This window comes from Pituophis catenifer, unplaced genomic scaffold, assembly GCF_029215685.1.
Source record: "Pituophis catenifer annectens isolate HBS135680 unplaced genomic scaffold, rPitCat1.0.hap2 SCAF_16, whole genome shotgun sequence".
NCBI lineage: Eukaryota > Metazoa > Chordata > Lepidosauria > Squamata > Colubridae > Pituophis > Pituophis catenifer.
The window spans coordinates 9508907-9528648 of record NW_027256896.1 but is presented as its reverse complement, the minus strand read 5'-3'; the positions used below and the strand labels follow the sequence as shown (position 1 = coordinate 9528648).

The 19742-nt window shown below is 46.4% G+C and overlaps 1 protein-coding gene across 1 annotated transcript; it reads right to left on the bottom strand.

Annotated features, from left to right (window-relative positions):
* Positions 1–120: 120 nt before the first annotated feature.
* On the bottom strand, positions 121–18314 carry RHBDL1 (rhomboid like 1; the record flags this gene model as incomplete). Its single annotated transcript, XM_070955326.1, has 8 exons — positions 121–392; positions 2073–2133; positions 2560–2660; positions 7065–7177; positions 13522–13670; positions 15163–15387; positions 17751–17909; positions 18273–18314. Coding segments are annotated over 8 exons (1122 nt in total), but the record flags the coding sequence as incomplete, so codon positions are not given.
* Between the last annotated feature and the right edge of the window lie 1428 nt (positions 18315–19742).

Genomic DNA, 19742 nt, shown 5'->3' with positions numbered 1-19742 from the left:
CTCGAGGGTGCCAGTCAGCCCAGCCCCTTTTCCCCCCCCCACCCGATTTTGAAACCCTGCAAGGTTTAGAGCCCTTCCAGGGTCAGCCAGATGCCAAGAGAACCAGGGCCGGGCCGAGGGCTACGGGGGCAGCGGGATCTGCGTCCCCAGAAGGTCGTAGGCGAAGATGTTCCAGAAGACGGCAAAAACCAAGAAGGTGGCGTAGGAGAGGAGCACCACCCACCACCCGCACTGATCCTGCAGGTTTTCCTCGTAGCTGCGAAGGATGGTCAGCCCCATGCTGATGCCCACAATGGCCCCCGCCAAGTGGGCCATGAAACTGGGCTGGGGACCGGCGGAGGGCAACGGCGGGGAGAAACGCAGCCAGACGGCCCGGCCCACTTCGGAACTCACTGCAGGGAAGCGGAGAGAGAGAGAAAAAGAAAGAGAGAACGTGGGTGGAAGTTTCTAGTCCTCAGGGCATCTCTCGCCACAAAACCTCCGCCTCAGTCGCCTTTCGTGTCAGGGAGCCAAGGAAGGAAGGAAGGAAAAAAAAAGAAAGGAAGGAATAAACAAGCAGGAAACAAGGGAGGCAGGGGTATCCACGGGGGTCAAAAACAGTCGTGGATGATAGGTATGTAAAAAGGAGGCGGGGCTTGGATCATTCAGCGCCATGTTCAAGCACCGCGAAAGGAGAAGCACTGATGGAAACGGAATCTCTGGTTCCCCCATCTTGCTAACCCCACGTTGCTGTCGTTGTTGCTATTGTTGTTGTTGTTGAATTTACACAAGGAAGGGTACATCTCTGCTGCCTCAGCAGAGCTAAACGGTATAAACGGTACAAAGGGCCTTGATGCTAAGAGAGGTCCTTTAACAGCGCAGGTGGTCCTCGACTTATGACCATCATTAAGCCTGGAATTACGGTCGTTAAGTCATTGCAATTGTTAAGCAGGTTACCAGGTGACCACGGATGATTTTACAATTTCTTTTATGTCAGTCATTAGGCAAATGCGGCAGTTGTTAAGCCCCTCAGTGAGATGAGTGGCAAATAAATTGACTGTGACTGTCTGGCTGATTGACTGACTGAGTGAGTGAGTGAGTGACTGATTGAATGACTGACTGACTGACTGACTGACTGAGTGATTGATTGACTGAGTGAATGAGTGAGTGAATGACTGACTGATTAATGACTGACTGAGTGATTGACTGAGTGAGTGAGTGAGTGAGTGAGTGAGTGACTGCCTGCCTGCCTGCCTGACTGACTGACTGAGTGAATAAATGAGTAAGTGAGTGAGTGACTGAATGACTAATGACTGACTGACTGACTGACTGACTGAATGAGTGAGTGAATGACTGACTGACTGACTGATTAATGACTGACTGACTGACTGACTAATTGACTGAGTGAGTGAGTGAGTGACTGACTGACTAACTGAATTAATGAATGAGTGAGTGAGTGATTGACTGACTGATTGACTTACTGATTGAATGACTGACAGATAAATGACTGACTGACTGAAAGAATGACTGACTGATTGATTTACTTACTGATTGAATGACTGACTGATAAATGACTGACTAACTGATTGACTGACTGACTGACTGACTGACTGACTGACTGACTGAATATATTTATCCAATGGCATTTTTTTTTGCTGGAAACCAGAAGTAAATGTAGAAACCTGCAATACGTATCAAAAATTGTGACTGCCTGACTGCAGGACACTACAAACGGCCGTAAATGGGAGACGGTTGCCAAGTGCCCCAAATGCAGTCCTCTGACTTCAGAGGGGAAGTGCAGCTGTCAGAACTTCAAAATCACGTTATAAATGCCCCTGTTGGGGGTGGGGAGGCTCTCGTATCTGTGTCTTTAACTGGTCTTTAAGCAAGAACTAGCTGTATCTGGAGAACCACCGGTCTCCACATGAACACTTGCAGTTCGCAAATTAGGATATGTGATTGTAGAAACCCAGCCGATCATAGTTTATATAATAAACAATGGTTTGTCGTGTTCCGTGAAGCTGATAAATCTGTCAGATGGAGGAGAAGCGCATGAGGAAAAAAACAACAACGAAGGAGGCAAACACACTTACTGCACACCAATGCCAGCACCATACGGAGGAGTTTATAGGGACAACGCATCCCAGCCCAATTCTGTGGAGGGAGAGAGAAGAAAAGGATGCCTCAGTGACTCAGTTTCCCCTTCCGCCCTCTCCCCTCTGCAGCTGCAAACTGGCCTATTTCAGGCGCCTCACACCCAAGTCCCCAACTCAGGCCCGATGAATTGTGAAAATAACTCTGCCACACTCTCAACTGTCACAGCTGCGGGATTATATATTATTTTCCCGATTTAACTTGGCTGCTGCCCTGGAATGCTGGTGCCAAAATAACCGCCGTTGGCTTGGAAGGCACCTCAGATTCTCCGCTTCAGATTTGGCCATGGGACAGTCCTTCTCGCTGCAATATTTTTGCCTCCGCTCTTTCGACTTGCCCTCAAAATATCGGCGAGGAAATAACAGACGACGCAAATTCAGCAGCGTCTTATTTCCAAAGAACGGTTGAGATTTGCCCAATTCTCACCATGACGACGTTGGCCAGGTGAGCTGAGCAGAGGGCGTAGACGCCCCCCGAACCTCCAACCAGGGGGGCTCTCATGTCGGTGATGGAGACGGTCAGCGAACCTGCAAAGAAATGGAAGACGGGGAGATGAGAGAAAAAGAGGAACAAAAGTACCTTCTATTTAAGCCAAACTATCTTCTCTTAATTTTGGCTGGACACTGCCAAATCTAGACAACCCCCCCCCCATTTGAGAGGGCTGCTCTATTCTCCAAACCTGTTCTGTCCCCGTCCCACACGCACACACACCAACAGACGTTCAAGAGTTAAAGACTAAACCAGCCGGCAAAATCCTTTTCCTTATGATAACAGAACTTGGCAACAACCTTGTGGCTGCCTGCCAAGAGTTTATTACTTACGAAGAGGAGAGATAACTTCTCCCCACTTCTGGTACATCAAAAGAAACAGCTCAATAATTACAGAGTCAATCAAGTCCAGAGATAATCCAGCAAAGTCTATAGCAAAAGTCCGGCAATGCAGAATGGCATGGAAGCTTTCAGCTTTGTTCGTCACAAGGTTTGACTGGCCACCACGCTCCCTTTTATACCCTGTGGGGTGTGGTCCAGTGACTCAGCCTAATCTCGGGCACGCCCTTTCTTCTGTTGCACGCGCTTATCTCTGCGACGCTGGCGTGGAGCCAGCCAAGACTCATTACTCTCATCACTGTCCACCTGTGGCTGCGTGGAAGTGCTTGGCCCCGGCCCTATCTCTTGCCCTTCAGCAGACACCGAAGGCATTGCCAGAGAGGAGGGTCCTGGAGAGGGAGGCCTTGCCAACTCCTCCCCTTCACTCTCGGAGTCCTCTCCTGCCGATGACACAGGCTCAGGTAACGGAGCCACAACAAAACCATCTGAGGGCAGGACAAGAAGTCATGGGTAGATGATCATTAGAGAGAGATCCAACCTAGAACTAAGGAGAAATTTCCTGACAGTGGAACAACTTGCCTCCAGATGTTGTGGCGCTGGTCCATCATTGGAGGTTTTTAAGAAGAGATTGGACAACTTTTTATCCGAAATGGTCAGGGTTTCTGCTTCAGCAGGGGGTTGGATTAGAGGACCTCTGAAGTCCCTTCCCACACTGTTATTCCTTTATTGTGGGTGCTCCGTCACTGGAAGATTTTAGGAAGAAACTGGATCCATTTTAGGAAGATTCTGGATTTGTCCAGAATGGTGTAGGGCAGTGATGGCTAACCTTTTTTTCCTCGGGTGCCAAAAGCGTGTGCGCATGCATGACCGCATGCCCACACCCATAATGCAATCCCCTCGTGCGCCCCTGCACATGCGACCCACCCCGTGCTCCCCTGTGCATGTGGGTATGACCCCCCGCACCCCGTTTTGGGTCTAGCAGGCTTCCCTGAAGCCTCCTGGGACCAAAAATGGGGCACGGGTGGGGTGGGGTGTGTGCTGCATGCATGCACGACTCCCACACCCCCTCACGCATGTGCACGCATCTCCTGCATACGTGGCAGAGACCCAAAAAGCAGCTGGCCGGCGGGAGGCGCGTGCACATGCGTGGTGGAACTGACCTAGGATGACAACTTGCGTGCCTGCAGAGCAGTGGTGGGTTCTAAATTTTTTTACTACCAGTTCTGTGGGCGTCGCTTATTTTGTGGGCGTGGCTTGATGGTCATGTGACAATTCTTTAGGATTTAGCAGAGGTACTGGTCTACCAGGCTTTTAACTGCTTGCAGAGCTGTGCTGGTCTACTCATTTATTTTTGCAGGCACCGGTCTGCAAAATTTGTTTTTGGAGGCATCGGTCTACCACCAAACTGCCTTTTATCACTGATCAGCGTGGCAAGAGTTTAAATAGTTTTTTTCCTTCTAGCTGATCAGCTGGGACTCAGGAGGCAGCAATAGATTGGGGGTGGGGCCAAATAAAAGGTAAAAATAATGCGGGGGTGGTGTGGGGGGGGGCAGAACCGGTTCAGTGACGTCATATCGTCACCGCTATTGGCTCGGCCGAACCGGGCCAAACCGGGAGGAACCCACCACTGCTACAGAGATGGCTCCGTGTGCCACCTGTGGCGCCCGTGCCATAGGTTTGCCATCACGGCTGTAGGGTCCCCTGCTTGGTCAGTGGGTTAGATTAGAAGACCTCTCTTACAGGGGTGGGCTGCTGGGGGTTCGCAGGGGTTCGGGAGAACCTCTAGCTAAGATTCTGTGCAGTTCGGAGAACCCACAAATCACACTCCTGGCTGGCCCCGCCCGCCCCATCCCGCCCCTTCCAGGAGTCCCCACACGGCCCATTTTGGATGCAGGTAACTGCAGGGCATGTGTGGACGCTCAGGGAGGGTGAAAAACAGGCCTACCGGAAGTTCGGGGAGGCCAGAAACAGGCCCGTTTCCGGCCTCCAGAGGGCCTCTGGAGCCTAGGGAAGTCGTTTTCACCCTCCCGGAGGCTCAAGAAAAGCCTCTAGAGCCCGGGGAGGGCAAAAATGCACCTCCCAATGTGTTGCAGGAGGCCGACTAGGCCACGCCCACCATGGCCACACCCACCCAGCAAGCAGGCAGAGAACCCCTTGCTAAAATTTTTGAAGCCCACCCCTGCTCCCTTCCAACCCTTTTAATGCCATTATTGTGGGCGCTCCATCACTGGAGATTTTTAGGAAGAGATTGGACAGCCACTTGTCCAAAATGCTTCAGGGTCTCCTGCTTGGGAAGAGGGTTGGACTAGAAGACCTCCAAGGTCCCTTCGAACTCTGTTGTTCTTCTACTCCCCATCTGCAGACGTTCTACACGCGTCCTTGTCTACCTTATGAAGCCCTCCATTTCTTAGAAACAGAGGAGATGGCCTTGTAGTCCATCGGTGCCAAGGATTAAACTAAAGCTTCCTGCATTAAAAATAACCCTCTGTTGCTGAGCTACAAACCTTCCTTTCCTACTTGAAAGGCTTCTGCTTGTCCATCACCTGGTGAAAATCCCATTCCCCCCCTTTTTTTTCTTGAATTAACAGCAATAAAATCAGATTTTTTTTTTCCGTCCAGGCTCCCTGGAATTCTTGGAGAAACAAAAAATTGGGGAAAAACTGTAGTGGAAAAAAAGGGCCATCATGCACCCACTCTCCGTTTCAGTTTTCCAGAGATTGGGCTCCTTCCAGTTCTCAATGATTCGATTAGTCGTGGTTTATGGGTGCTGTAATCCCAACACCTTTGTAGTAGTGGTGAAATTCAATTTTTTTTACTATGGTTCTGTGGGCATAGTGTGGTTTGGTGGGCGTGGCAGGGGAAGGATACTGCCAAATCCCCATTCCCTCCCCACTCCTGGGGGAAGGATACTACAAAATCCCCATTCCCTCCCCACTCCTGGGGGAAGGATACTGCAAAATCCCCATTCCCTCCCCACACCTGAGGGAAGGATATTGCAAAATCTCCATTTCCACCCCAGTCCTGGGGGAAGGATATTGCAAAATCTCCATTCCCTCCCCACTCCAGAGGAAGGATACTGCAAAATCCCCATTTCCACCCCTCTCTGGGGCCAGCCAGAGGTGGTATTTGCCGGTTCTCCGAACTACTCAAAATTTCCGCTACCGGTTCTCCAGAACCTGTCAGAACCTGCTGGATTTCACCCCTGCTTTGTAGGTATCAGGTTTAGGAAAGTTGCATTAGCAGTTTTTTTAGAGGTTTTTTTTTTTTTTAAGGATCAGTTAGTGATCCTTTAAAGCACTCAGATTCCTGAGTGCTACATGTTTTTTAAAAAGCATCCATGTTTTTCAAAACAAACCCGGCATGTACGGCTGAACCCCAAAAGGCTGGCCATCTGTGGCTGACCCCCTCTTATAACAGACTATCTGGATGCCCGTGCTTTGCTACGAAACTACATGCTCGAGCTTGAAAAATTGACACTTGCAGCCTGAAACTTAATGTAGAATGCATAACTCAGTAGCATAAGAGCGTGTTAATATAAGGCAACTGGCAGTTGGAACAGAGGGGAAGAGGGAGTAGAATGTCCCAGCCTGCAGCATCCATCGGTATTCATCTGGCTAGCATCCTATCAGTGTGTGAGAGAGTTGAGGGGTGTTTGGAAACTCAAACAGTATTTGCTGTGTGAGCAAGAAGGAGACAGGAAGGAGGCTGGGCGTGGCTTAGCTCAACTGTTCTGTAGTAAAGCTGCTTCCTGCTGTGAAAGTAAAACTGAAAGTGAAACTCCTCTCCTCTGCTTGTGTTTTGCATTTGGAACCAATTTCTTTTGAGGTGGGAAGGGGGGAGTAGAACTCCTTAGCATCAGAGCGTGTTAATAATAATACAGGAAATATTAATGCCCTGATGGTCATTTCGAAAAATCTTTTCTTAGAAGCCAAAAGGGACATACGTGGCAGATTTCAAGTTTGTAGGCTTTATGGTTCTGGAGATTTCATGATTAATGCGTGAGTGGTTTTTGCTTTTATATATTTAGATGAAACAAATTCGGTAGCTGAGCTGGAAGACAAAGAGACGGGTGTCGTGCCTAAATACCTGGGGTTCTCGACTCACCTGCCAGGACTCCTGCGAGGTAGAGAAAGCTGATGCGAAGAACGCCATGGACCATCTCCAGGGGTACCCCGATCATCAGCTGCAGGAGCGCGTTGAACCCCAGCTGTTCTAACCTGGAAAGGGAGGAAACAGGTTCAACCCTCCATAAGGTCTACTTCGTCTGTGCTTTAGAGAAAAAAGGGCTACCTGTCATAAGGACTAGAACCTTGAGATGATGCATCTGAAATTCTCAGAGCCGCAAACTTCATCTCGGTTTTCCTACACGCTTTGAACTTTGTCAGTTGCAGCTGCCTAGAGTGGTACCTATTAATCTACTCACGTTTGCATGCTTTCTAACTGCTAGGTGGGCAGGAGTTGGGGTGAGAATGGGAGCTCACCCCATCGTGCAGCGCTCGGGACTCGAACCCGGGGTCTCAGCTTTCCCAGCTGACAAGCTCAGGGTCTTTAAATTGCTGAGCCATCCCACCCCCACGGAAGTCAATGACGCCTTAAATTTAAACACAGGGTGAAACTCAAAATATTAACCTCTTTGTATATCATCTTTGGATCATATCATGATGTCCTTCTGATTTGACTGCCGGTAAACCTTCCATCCAGTCCCTTGAATTATTGAATTCTACTTTAAATGCCAACTGCCTATCCCATGAAATAATTGCCCCCAGGTCTGTGGCTGGCTAGGTGGCTCAGTGGCTATGACACTGAGCTTGTCGATCAGAAAAGTCAGCAGTTTGGCGGTTCGAATCCCTAGTATAGGTCTCCTGTGTGAGCAGAGGGTTGGACTAGATGACCCCTGAGATCCCTTCCAACTCTGTGACTGTTAAACTGCTTGCTAGCTTTCAGGAAAAGAAAATCTCACATTTGCAATTATTTGATTGTAGTTTGGTGCATGCTTCCCTAGAGCCCCTGTCCTGCTTCCATAGAAATAAAAAGCAGATTCCAAATCGGCCACATCTTTAAACATTTTTTAAAAAACCCAAGTTCCTAGTCCTCATCACTGCCAAAGAACCTGCCCAAATCTGTCTTTGAATCCCTTTGCCAACAGCCTCTTCGGATCAAATGCTGCTGTTTTTGGTATCTATCAATCCTTTCCCCCCACATACTCATACACTACATATCATCCTACTCCTCTTTTAGCAACCCCATTTTTTTTTTTAATTTGATTTATATGCCGCCCTTCTCCGAAGACTCAGGGCGGCTTACAATGTGCTCAGCAATAGCCTTCATCCTTTTGTATATTTATACAAAGTCAGCTTATTGCCCCCACAACTGGGTCCTCAATTTACCTACCTTAGAAAGGATGGAAGGCTGAGTCAACCTTGAGCCTTGGAGAGATTCGAACCCTGCCGTAATTGCAGGCAGCTGGTCTTAATAAGCTTAATAACAGGGTGCCTTAAACCCCTGTACTACCAAGGCTCCATAATCCTTTGCAGGGTGGAGTGTGGGCAACTGAATGGAGCTGAGTGTTTACTGGCCAGATGCCCTTCCTGTCGCCAATGAGGAGGTTATTTTTCCAGCAGTTATATTCTCATTGTGCCCAGAGAGAGAAATATCTGCCTCTACCTAGGATCGAACTCACAGCGTCCTGATTGCGAGGCGAGAGCTCTGTCTCTAGGCCACCCCACCACTCACTCATACACTACATATCCTGGGCAAAAATAGCTACAGAAAAATAAGGGGGTGGAAAGGCACAATTCTTTTTTTTAAATTATATGAAATAATCAACTTTGGCCATTTGCCCAGCTGTTAGATTTGTTGTCTGCCAAACTTCCTCTTCCCACGATATTTCTGGTCTGCCACCCACCTAATTTGTAAACTTTACATCTGTTCTTTTCAACATTCCCTACTAGCTGCCTTTAAAAAAAATGAAAGAAAGAAAGAAAAACATTTAAAACTAGTCGGGTTTTTTTTTTAAAAAAATATTCTTATTAAAAGGAAGATAGAACTGCCACCGATAGCCTCCCACCGGCCAGTACGCTCGCACAGAGTGGGCCTCCTCAGGGTGCCGTCCGCCAGACCATGTTGGCTGGCGACCCCCAGGGGGAGAGCCTTCTCTGTGGCGGCCCCCACCCTCTGGAACAACCTCCCCCCAGAGATACGTACAATAACAGACCTCCGGATTTTTCATCGGGCCCTGAAAACTTTTTTATTTCAACTAGCTGGGCTGGCTTGAGTTAAATTTTAAATTGATTTTAAATTGGGTTGTTTTAATTTACGGCCAAAATATTTAATTATTTTAAACTGTTTTTAAATTTTGTATGTTCTGTTTTTTTACTTTGGCTGTTCACCTCCCTGAGTCCTATTGGAGAAGGATGGTATAGAAATGGAAACAAACAAACAAACAAATAAATAAATAAGTGTGGGATTCTCAGCCTAATCAAGTTAAATGAAGAAAGTTGTTCCCAGAATTACAAAATTGTTTTTTTCTAGACAAGTTCTCCATTTACGAGCTGCCATTGGGAATTGAGAATTGCGCTTGCAAAGCAAGGAATTTCTTAAGCGAGTTGCCCCCGGTTTTATGACCTTTTTTGCTACGGTCGTTAAGCGAATCGCTGTGGTTGTTAAGCGAATCATGAGGTTGTTAAGTGAATCTGGCTTCCCCCCTTTACTTTGCTTGTCCGAAGCCAGCTGGGAAGGTCACAAATGGTGAAACACTTGCCCCCGGGATACTGCCACCGTCATAACTACATACCAGTGGACAAGGGTTCAAATTTTGATCACATGATCCTGGGGATGCTGCAACGGTCGTAAGTGCGAGGACCAGTTGTAAGTAACGTTTTTTTCCCCCCAGCTCCATCGTAATTCCAAATGGTTGCTAAATGAATGTTTGTCAATTGAGAATTACAGGTACAGGTATACTATTTTCCATATTAACATCAATTATATGCATCAAAATGTTTACTAGTCAATTTTTCTTCTCAAATAATCCATATTTCATAGAAATCCATCCATTTATCTCTGTATCTATCGAGTAACCATCTATAAAAAAGTTCCCATGTCATAAAATATTCCGAATCTTCTTTTTCTTTAATTTTTAGCATTAACCTATCCATTTTCTGCACGTTCCATTATTTTTTTGATTATATTCTCATCTGTGGGGGTTTGTTCATTTTTCCATTATTGTGCATATACAATCCTGGCTGCTGTTAAAATATGTAAAATTAAATATGTATATTACCCTTATTATACTTTTCTGATAGCATGCCCAGCAGGAATATCTCAGGTTTCAAAGTCTATGTGTTGTTTTATCATAGCTTCTAGCCATATGTGAATTTTCTTGCAATATTTTTTTTTTTGCTTTGGAGCACCTCCACCACATGTGATATTATGACCCCAGTGTTTAGTTACACAAACCCTAACCCAAATACCAGGTTCATTTAGCAAGTCTTTCACTTAGCAACGGAAATGTTGGGCTCAATTATAGCCGTAAATCGAGGACTAGCATTCTGTCTAGCATGCACAGAAATTAGGATGCAATAAAATCTGGGGATTCAATTCTGTTCCAGTGAGCTGCTTTCAAGAGCTCCAGCCACAGATCTGTTTTATTTTGGGATGGGGAAAAAATGTACATAAAGAGCTTTGTACAGTGAAGAGAGAGAGAGAGAGAGAAACATTGCAGGGTATCACAGATACACAAGAAACAAACTCAACAGCTGGTTGCAACATGGCCAGATGTCACTCGTCAGCAAGTCATAAAAATCCACATCCGCTTCTCCAACATTATGACATATAAAAAGATTGCCTCTAATTCCCTAGCAAGAGAAAATAGAGTTGTGAAACATAACACAAAAAAAAACCTTCCTCCTGCCAATCCTATCGTTAACTGCCAGCTAAAACTTCACCATCGTGCTGGATTTGGCCCACCAGGTCTCGGAGAAGATTCACGTCCTCCTGTTACTATACGTGAGTCTATACAACTACCAGCAAAAGCTCCGTTTCCAGGACACGGAGCCACATCAGTGGTGGGCAAATAATCTGAGTGTTTGTACACGCACCCGTTCCAAACACACTTGCTTTGCACTCGTGGTGGTGAATGGCAAGATCTGGACTAATAAAGGAGGATATTAGTAACTCAGGGTTAAATGAAGGGTTCTTGGTGCTCTCTGAGCTTGGTGGCTTTCTTTCTTTCTTTCTTTCTTTCTTTCTTTCTTTCTTTCTTTCTTTCTTTCTTTCTTTCTTTCTTCTTTTCTCTCTCTCTCTCTCTCTCTCTCTTTCTTTCTTTCTTTCTTCTTTTCTCTCTCTTTCTTTCTTTCTCTCTTTCTTTCTTTCTTTCTTTCTTTTCTCTCTCTCTCTCTCTCTCTTTCTTTCTTTCTTCTTTTCTCTCTCTCTCTTTCTCTTTCTTTCTTTCTTTCTTTCTTTCTTTCTTTCTTTCTTTCTTTCTTTCTTTCTTTCTTTCTTTCTTTCTTTCTTTCTTTCTTTCTTTCTTTCTTTCTTGGTTCGATTTATATGCTGCCCTTCTCCGGAGACTCAGGGCGGCTTACAATATGTTAAGCAATAGCCTTCATACTTTTGTATATACCTGCTTAGTAGGGCTTTTGCCCCCCCCCCCAAGCGGTGTTCTTTTTTTATACAAAGTCAGCTTATTGCCCCCACAATCCGGCTCCTCATTTTACCTACCTCGAAAAGATGGAAGGCTGAGTCAACCTTGAGCCTGGTGAGATTTGAACTCGCAGTAATTGCAGGCAGCTGGCAGCTAAGTGCTAATTAACAGCACTTTAGTCCACTGCGCCACCAAGGCTCTTAACCTTCTTGGAGACGTTTTGTTACCCAAGCTAGGTAACATCATCAGTGCTAGAAGGCAGTGGGCTTTGTGGAGTGGAAGAGAAAGGAGGAGGAGGAGGAGGAGGAGGAGGAGGAGGAGGAGGAGGAGGAGGAGGAGGAGGAGGAGGAGGAGGAGGAGGAGGAAGATGAGAAGGAGAAGGAATATGAGGTCCTTGGTGCTCTCTGAGCTTGCTTGTTTTCTTGTAGACGTTTCATTACCTAACTAGGTAATATCATCAATGCTAGAAGGGAGTGGGCTTTGTGGAGCGGAAGAGAGAGAGAGGAGGAGGAGGAGAAGGAGGAAGAGGAGGAGGAGGGGAAGGAGAAGGAGAAGGAGAAGGAGGAAGAGGAGGAGGGGAAGGAGAAGGAGGAGGAGAAGGAGGAAGAGGAGGAGGAGGGGAAGGAGAAGGAGAAGGAGAAGGAGAAGGAGAAGGAGAAGGAGAAGGAGAAGGAGAAGGAGAAGGAGAAGGAGAAGGAATATGAGGTCCTTGGTGCTCTCTGAGCTTGCTTGTTTTCTTGTAGATGTTTCATTACCTAACTAGGTAATATCATCAATGCTAGAAGGGAGTGGGCTTTGTGGAGCGGAAGAGAGAGAGAGGAGGAGGAGGAGAAGGAGGAAGAGGAGGAGGAGGGGAAGGAGAAGGAGGAAGAGGAGGAGGAGGGGAAGGAGAAGGAGAAAGAGAAGGAGAAGGAGAAGGAGAAGGAGAAGGAGAAGGAGAAGGAGAAGGAGAAGGAGAAGGAGAAGGAGAAGGAGAAGGAGAAGGAGAAGGAGAAGGAGAAGGAGAAGGAATATGAGGTCCTTGGTGCTCTCTGAGCTTGCTTGTTTTCTTGTAGACGTTTCATTACCTAACTAGGTAATATCATCAATGCTAGAAGGGAGTGGGCTTTGTGGAACGGAAGAGAGAGAGAGGAGGAGGAGGAGAAGGAGGAAGAGGAGGAGGACAACGACTGTGGGGTCCTCAGTGCTTTCTGAGCTTGCTTGTTTTCTTGTAGACATTTCATTACTCAACTAGGTAACATCATTAATGCTAGAAGGGAGCTAGGAGGAGGGGAGGGAGGAGGAGGATGATGGGATCCTTGGTGCTCTCTGAGCTTGCTTGTTTTCTTGCAGACGTTTCATGACCCAGATTAGATAACATCATCAGTGACCTGAACTTGCAGACCTGTGGAGCTTCAAAACTAAAGCAGGTCGCTATTTAGATTGCAGATGCTTTGACCCAATTCCACCCAGAAACGGATGCAGTCACACAAGAGCCTTGGTAGTACAGGGGTTTAAGGCACCCTGTTATTAAGCTGGTTATTAAGACCAGCTGCCTGCAATTACTGCAGGGTTCGAATCTCGCCAGGCTCAAGGTTGACTCAGCCTTCCATCCTTTCTAAGGTAGGTAAATTGAGGACCCAGTTGTGGGGGCAATAAGCTGACTTTGTATAAATATACAAAAGGATGAAGGCTATTGCTGAGCACATTGTAAGCCGCCCTGAGTCTTTGGAGAAGGGCGGCATATAAATCAAATTTAAAAAAAAAAAAAAGTTGTAACACAAACCGTAACACAAGGTGAAACGCAAGGTGGATGTTTCTCGAGGCCCCCGAGAGACCAGCGCGATGGAACCTGGTGTGGCCGGCAAACCAGCTTCCTCTCCAATCCCGCTTTACTAATAAACGGGAAAGGAGCCGGAAGAAGATATTGTAGACACTTACCCTACATGCATGAACATGTATGTGAGAAACCTCCAGGCCCGGGCGCGATGTCCAGGATGGTAGACCAAAGGGCTTTTCATGTACTCTGGATGGTAGGTCTGTAACACCCACTTGTTCAGCCGTGCTCCATAGCAAAGGAAAACGATGATCTAGTAGAAAGGAGGGGGGAAAAAATTACCGCGATGATCTTCTGTAAGTTGATGTCCTTCAAGCACAGTGTTGTGGCCCATACGCGGCCTGTGCAGCTGGTGGCTGATTCGGACAGCAAGGAGGCTGGTGTGGTGCTGCGCCAGCAGCCTGTGTAGCTGGCACTCGAGTCGGACAGTGAGGAGGCTGGAGAAGATGTGGTGCCAGAGGCAGGGATTCAGCCAGGGCCTTCAGAACCTCCAGAAGCTCCTTTAAATGAAGAGGACGAAGAGGAGGAGCCTTTTCTCGATGCACGGGCGCACAGAGCTGTTAAAAGGCAGGAGTGACTCCTCAGGAGGAGGTCTCCTCGAGAGTAAGGCTTGGGGCTAATTGGTCACTCCCTTAGCCTATTTAAGGAGGAACGCCGACTGAAGCAATTTGCAAGGAACAACTTCGTTCTCTCTCTTTCGTGCCTCGATCTTAGTTCTTTGCAAATTGCTTCTGGGCTTTCTGCCAACCATAGTAAGATTAAGATTATTTATTCTTTGGATTCTTGTAGGCTGTTAAGAAAGTTAATTAACAGCCTTTGTTTGGGGAAAAAAAATCTTATTTAATTTAGTAAAACTAAGGTTTGTACAGACTTTGTGTGTGCTGCGTTCTTTGGGGTCCATAGCTGGGGCATAACACACATTGGACCGAAGGCCTCGTTAGCATTGCTGTACTCTAAGATCTTGGTTTGCTGCAGAATCTCTGGATTATGGCCAAGAGGCAGTTCTAGAAGGAGACCAGCAAGCAAAAGTCAGTGGGAGAAGCCAGATCCGCCTAATGACCATGTGATTCACTTAACAACTGCACTTAACGGTGGCAAAAAAAGGTTGCAGAATCAGGTGCAGCTCATTTAACAGTTGCCTTGCCCTGTATCCCCTGTCCGGTTGTATCCGACTCTAGAAGATGATGGTCATCTCTCTTTCTTAGCTAAGGGAGCCAGTGTTGTCCGAAGATGCATCTGTGCTCATGTGGCCGGCATGTTGAGGTGCACGGAACGTTGTTATCTTCTGAGCAAAGTGGTACCTATTTGTCTACTCGCATTTGCATGCTTTCAAACTGCTAAGTGGGCAGGAGCTGGGGCAAGGACGGGAGCTCACCCCATCGCATGGTGTTCAGGTCTCGAACCCCGGGCTATCACTTTTCCAGTTGACAAGCTCAAGGTCTTAATAGCTGAACCATCATGCCCTTCTCCTGCCTTGCTTAGCAATGCAATTTCTGGCCCCAATTGTGATCGTACGTTGAAGACTATCTATATTTAAAAATTCTAACACACACACACACATTTTCATCACCTTGACCAAAGCATCAGATTGTGCAGATGTTTCTGACCTAGAAATCAAGATGTACGAGTCAAAGAGCTGGAGAACCGACACGTCTGCTTTTAAGGAACTCCTTTCCCTTCCCCCCACCACCCACCCCCGAGTGTGCTGTGCACTCCGACCCTTGGCAAGCGGCTCCTTTGCACACCTGGGTGAGTGTGACCACAGCCATGAAGACAGGCGGAGGACAGGCACGGTGCTGGTAGAAGTACCACCGTCGGTGCATCTCACACGGGAGGATCTCGTACGCCACATAGCGCACAAAACGTTTGTAGAAGCCCAGCCCGGTCTCGTCCAGGAGGCCATCCTGAGGCAGGGCCCTCTGTCCGTTGGCAATGGCCCGCTTGAAGCTGCTGGAACGTTTGCTGCTGATCTGCAAGGAGAAACAGTGACCCCAACAGCAGGAAAATCACCACTGTGTCTTTCATCATAAACTGCCTCCTAGAGACCCCCTTCCCCCCCCCCCTTCCCAACCCTGTCTTTGAGCCAAAAATATCTCCCTGGCAGGATATGTATAGGAGAACATCAGGCTGAACTGGAAGGTGGGGTTAAACATGTCATCCGTTTGGAGTCATTGCATTGCCACAAGAAAAACCAAGCCCTGCCTCCCGTGAATTCCATTTTTATCTAACGCCACTTTAGCTTTGACTGTTAGTTTAAACCTCGAACCTCCGGGAGGGTGAAAATAGCCTCCCCTGGGCTCCGAAGGCCCTCCAGAGTCCGGAAGCAGGCCTGTTTCTGGACTTCTGGTAGGCCCGTTTTTCGTCTTCCCAGAGCCTCCTCGCAGGCCCTGCACTTACCTTGCATCCAAAACGGGCCGTGTGGAGACTCCTGGGAGGGGAGGGGCGGGGTGGGTGGGGCCAGCCAGTCCTTGCAACTACAGGTTCAGCAAACCAGATATGAAATTAGCATCCGATTTGTCCAAACTGGCTGAATCCCACCTCTGCATATGAGTGAAGGATGAACTTGCACTTTGAAATATAGAAGCCAAATGGGCAACGGCAAATGACGGTTCAACTTATTTGTTAGATTTATACGCCACTTTTTCTCACTCATGGGGGGTGGGGGGAGTGGGGAGATTGTCTCTTTGACAAATCGCCACCCTGTGATGTGGATGGGTGGTTGACAGAACAACGGGTCAACCTTTGTGAATTTCTATAGTTGAGAGGTGAACTAAACCTGACAGATTAACAGAGTTGGGAGGGGCCTTGTAGGTTATCTAGTCCAACCCACTGCCCAAACAGGAGACCCTGCACCATTTCTGACAGATGGCAGTCCAGTCTCTTCTTGAAAGCTTCCAGGGATAAAGCTCCCACAACTTCTGAAGGCAACTTCTATTCCATTGGTTGATTGCTCTCAGTGTCAGAAAATTTCTCCTTATTTCTAGATTGAATCTCTCCTTGATCAGTTTCCATCCATTATTCCTTGTCTGGCCTTCAGGGGCTTTGGAAAACAGCTTGACCCCCTTCCTCCCCTCTGTGGCAGCCCCTCAAATATTGGAAGACTGCTATCGTGTCTCCCCTGGTCCTTCTCTTCACTAGACTAGCCAGGCCCAGTTCCTGCAACCGTTCATCGTATGTTTTAGCCTCCAGTCCCCTCATCACCCTGGTTGCTCTTCTCTGCACTTTTTCTAGAGTCTCCACATCTTTTTTTATAGTGTGGTGACCAAAACTGGATGCAGTACTCTAGGTGTGGTCTTACTAGGGCTTTATAGAGTGGTATTAGTACCTCACTTGATCTTGATTGTATCCTTCCGTTAATGCAATTTAGGATTGCATTGGCTTTTTTTGGATATATATATATAAAATAATATATTTATATATATATATAAAAATTTGATTTATATGCGGCCCTTCTCCGGAGACTCAGGGTGGCTTACAATGTGCTAAGCAAGAGCCTTCATTCTTTTGTATACTTATACAAAGTCAGCTTATTGCCCCCACAACTGGGTCCTCAATTTACCTACCTTAGAAAGGATGGAAGGCTGAGTCAACCTTGAGGCTTGGCGAGATTCAAACCTGCAGTAATTGCAGGCAGCTGGTCTTAATAACAGGGTGCTTTAGACCACTGTACTACTAAATACAACCATATTTAACTGGTTGTCCACTAAGACTCCAAGATCCCTCTCACAGGTAGTTGCTATTAAGCCTGGTATCCATAGTTTAAATGAATACCTTAACCACTACACAAGCTGCCTCTACAACTGTCCATAAATAAGGTCAATCTTTGTTTAAATGGTCAGGAAGAGAAGAAAGGAAAAGTCTGCTTCTTCAGATGTCAACCTGTCCCAGTTTTCTTTCTAGCTGACCTGTTTTCTAGAGTGGAGCGTATGAACCAGTCTCATGGCTTGTGGGAGCTCTCCCAGGTCCTGAAACACCTGTTCTTGACCCATTGTGGATACGACTTCTCCAGAATTGCCTTCACAAGTAGCAGCTCCTATCCAATCTTGATTGATATCTCAGACATTTCATGACCCAACTAGGCAACATCATCAGCGCTAGAAAAGGGGTTTAGCAGTGTTCTGGCACGTCCGCAAGCAAGCAAACCCCCTAAAACAGCATTTCTCAACCTTAGCAGCTTTAAGATCAGTGGGCAACTCTGAGAATTGAAGCCCACACATCGTACAGCTGCTGAGGTTGAGAAATGTCGGTCTACAGAAGTGGAAAACGTAGGCCATCCATGCTCAAGAGACTCTGATCCAGCCACCGTACAGCTGCTGGTACTCACGCCACTGACCAGATCTACCAGCTCCTGATAGCAGATCTGACCCTCATCGTTGCTTTGTGCCAAGGCCACCAACATCTCCAGTTTCGCAGGATCCAGAGGGAGTTCATGGCTGTGGACCAGGCTGGCAAAGGTCTCCACCCCAACGAAACCGGTGTTTTTGGGATCAAGCTGTCAAAGGAGAGGGCGAAAAAAAAATCAGCAATGGAGCCACCAGGCCGTTTGCCACCAAAAATTCATTTGAATCACGAGTTATGATCCATCTCGGAAGCGTTTTCTTCTGCGCCAATGCGATGTTTGGGACCGAACAGAAAAGTCAGCATCTCAAGCAAAGTTGAGGACAGATCAGGGTTTTTATAAATCGGGGTAGGATACATTTTCAACCGCAGGTAGTCCTCGATTTACAATCATTCATTTAGGGACCATTTGAAGTTACAACAGCAAAAGAGAAAAGGGGGGGGGGACTTACAACCAATCCTCGCACTTATGGCCATCCAAGCATTTCCATGATCATGTGATGAAAATTTGGATGACTTGCAACTGGCACATCTTTAGGATGGTTGCAGCATCCCGGGGTCACGTGATCCCTGTTTCTGACATTCCCAGCTGGCTTCTGACAACCACAGGATTCGCTTAACAACCTGCAGCAATTTGCTTAACAACCGTAACCAAAAAAATGTTGTAAAATTGGATGCAGTTCATGTAATTAATCAAACCTTGCTTAGCAATGGAAGTTCTGGCCCCCAGTTGTGTTTACAAATTGAAGACTACCTGTAAGGGAGCCACATGGATGAGTTCATGAAGTTATTATGAATTGAGTATAACTCAAGATAATTAGAAGATTTTATTTTTTATTTATTTTTTATTTATTTTATTTTATTCACATTTCTATGCCGCCCACTCTCCGAGGACTTTGGGCGGCTTACACCAAAGACAGTATACTAAATAGCATATTGCCCCCAACAAACTGGGTCCTCATTTTACCCACCTCGGAAGGATGGAAGGCTGAGTCAACCTTGAGCCGGTGAGATTTGATCCGCCGATCTGCTGAACTAGCAGTCAGTTGAAGTAGCTGCAGTACTGCACTCTAACCACTGCGCCACCTCACAGAGAAGAGAAGAGAAGATAGAAGAGAAGAGAATATAGAAGAGAAGAGGAGAGAATATAGAAGAGAAGAGAAGAGAGAGGAGAAGAGAAGAGAATATAGAAGAGAAGAGGAGAGAATATAGAAGAGAAGAGAAGAGAGAAGAGAAGAGAACATAGAAGAGAATATAGAAGAGAAGAGAACATAGAATATAGAAAAGAGAAAAGAGAATATAGAAGAGAAGAGAATATAGAAGAGAAGAAAATATAGAAGAGAATATAGAAGAGAAGAAAATATAGAAGAGAAGAGAAGAGAAGAGAAGATAGAAGAGAAGAGAATATAGAAGAGAATATAGAAGAGAAGAGAACATAGAAGAGAATATAGAAAAGAGAATATAGAAGAGAAGAGAAGAGAATATAGAAGAGAAGAAAATATAGAAGAGAAGAGAATATAGAAGAGAAGAGAAGAGAAGAGAAGAGAAGATAGAAGAGGAGAGAATATAGAAGAGAAGATAGAAGAGAAGAGAACATAGAAGAGAAGAGAATATAGAAGAGAAGAGAACATAGAAGAGAATATAGAAAAGAGAATATAGAAGAGAAGAGAAGAGAATATAGAAGAGAAGAAAATATAGAAGAGAAGAGAATATAGAAGAGAAGAGAACATAGAAGAGAATATAGAAGAGAAGAGAACATAGAATAAGGAATAGAATAGAATAGAATAGAATAGAATAGAATAGAATAGAATAGAATAGAATAGAATAGAATCACAGGGCTGGAAGGGACCTTGGAGGTCTTCTAGTCCAACCCCCTGCCCAAGCCAGAAGACCTTATATTGATATTTGTTCCCAATCAGGCTTCCTTTTTCCTCTGTAGGAACCCAAAACAGATGTTTTCCTTAACCTCTTACAGGAACCTCCGTTT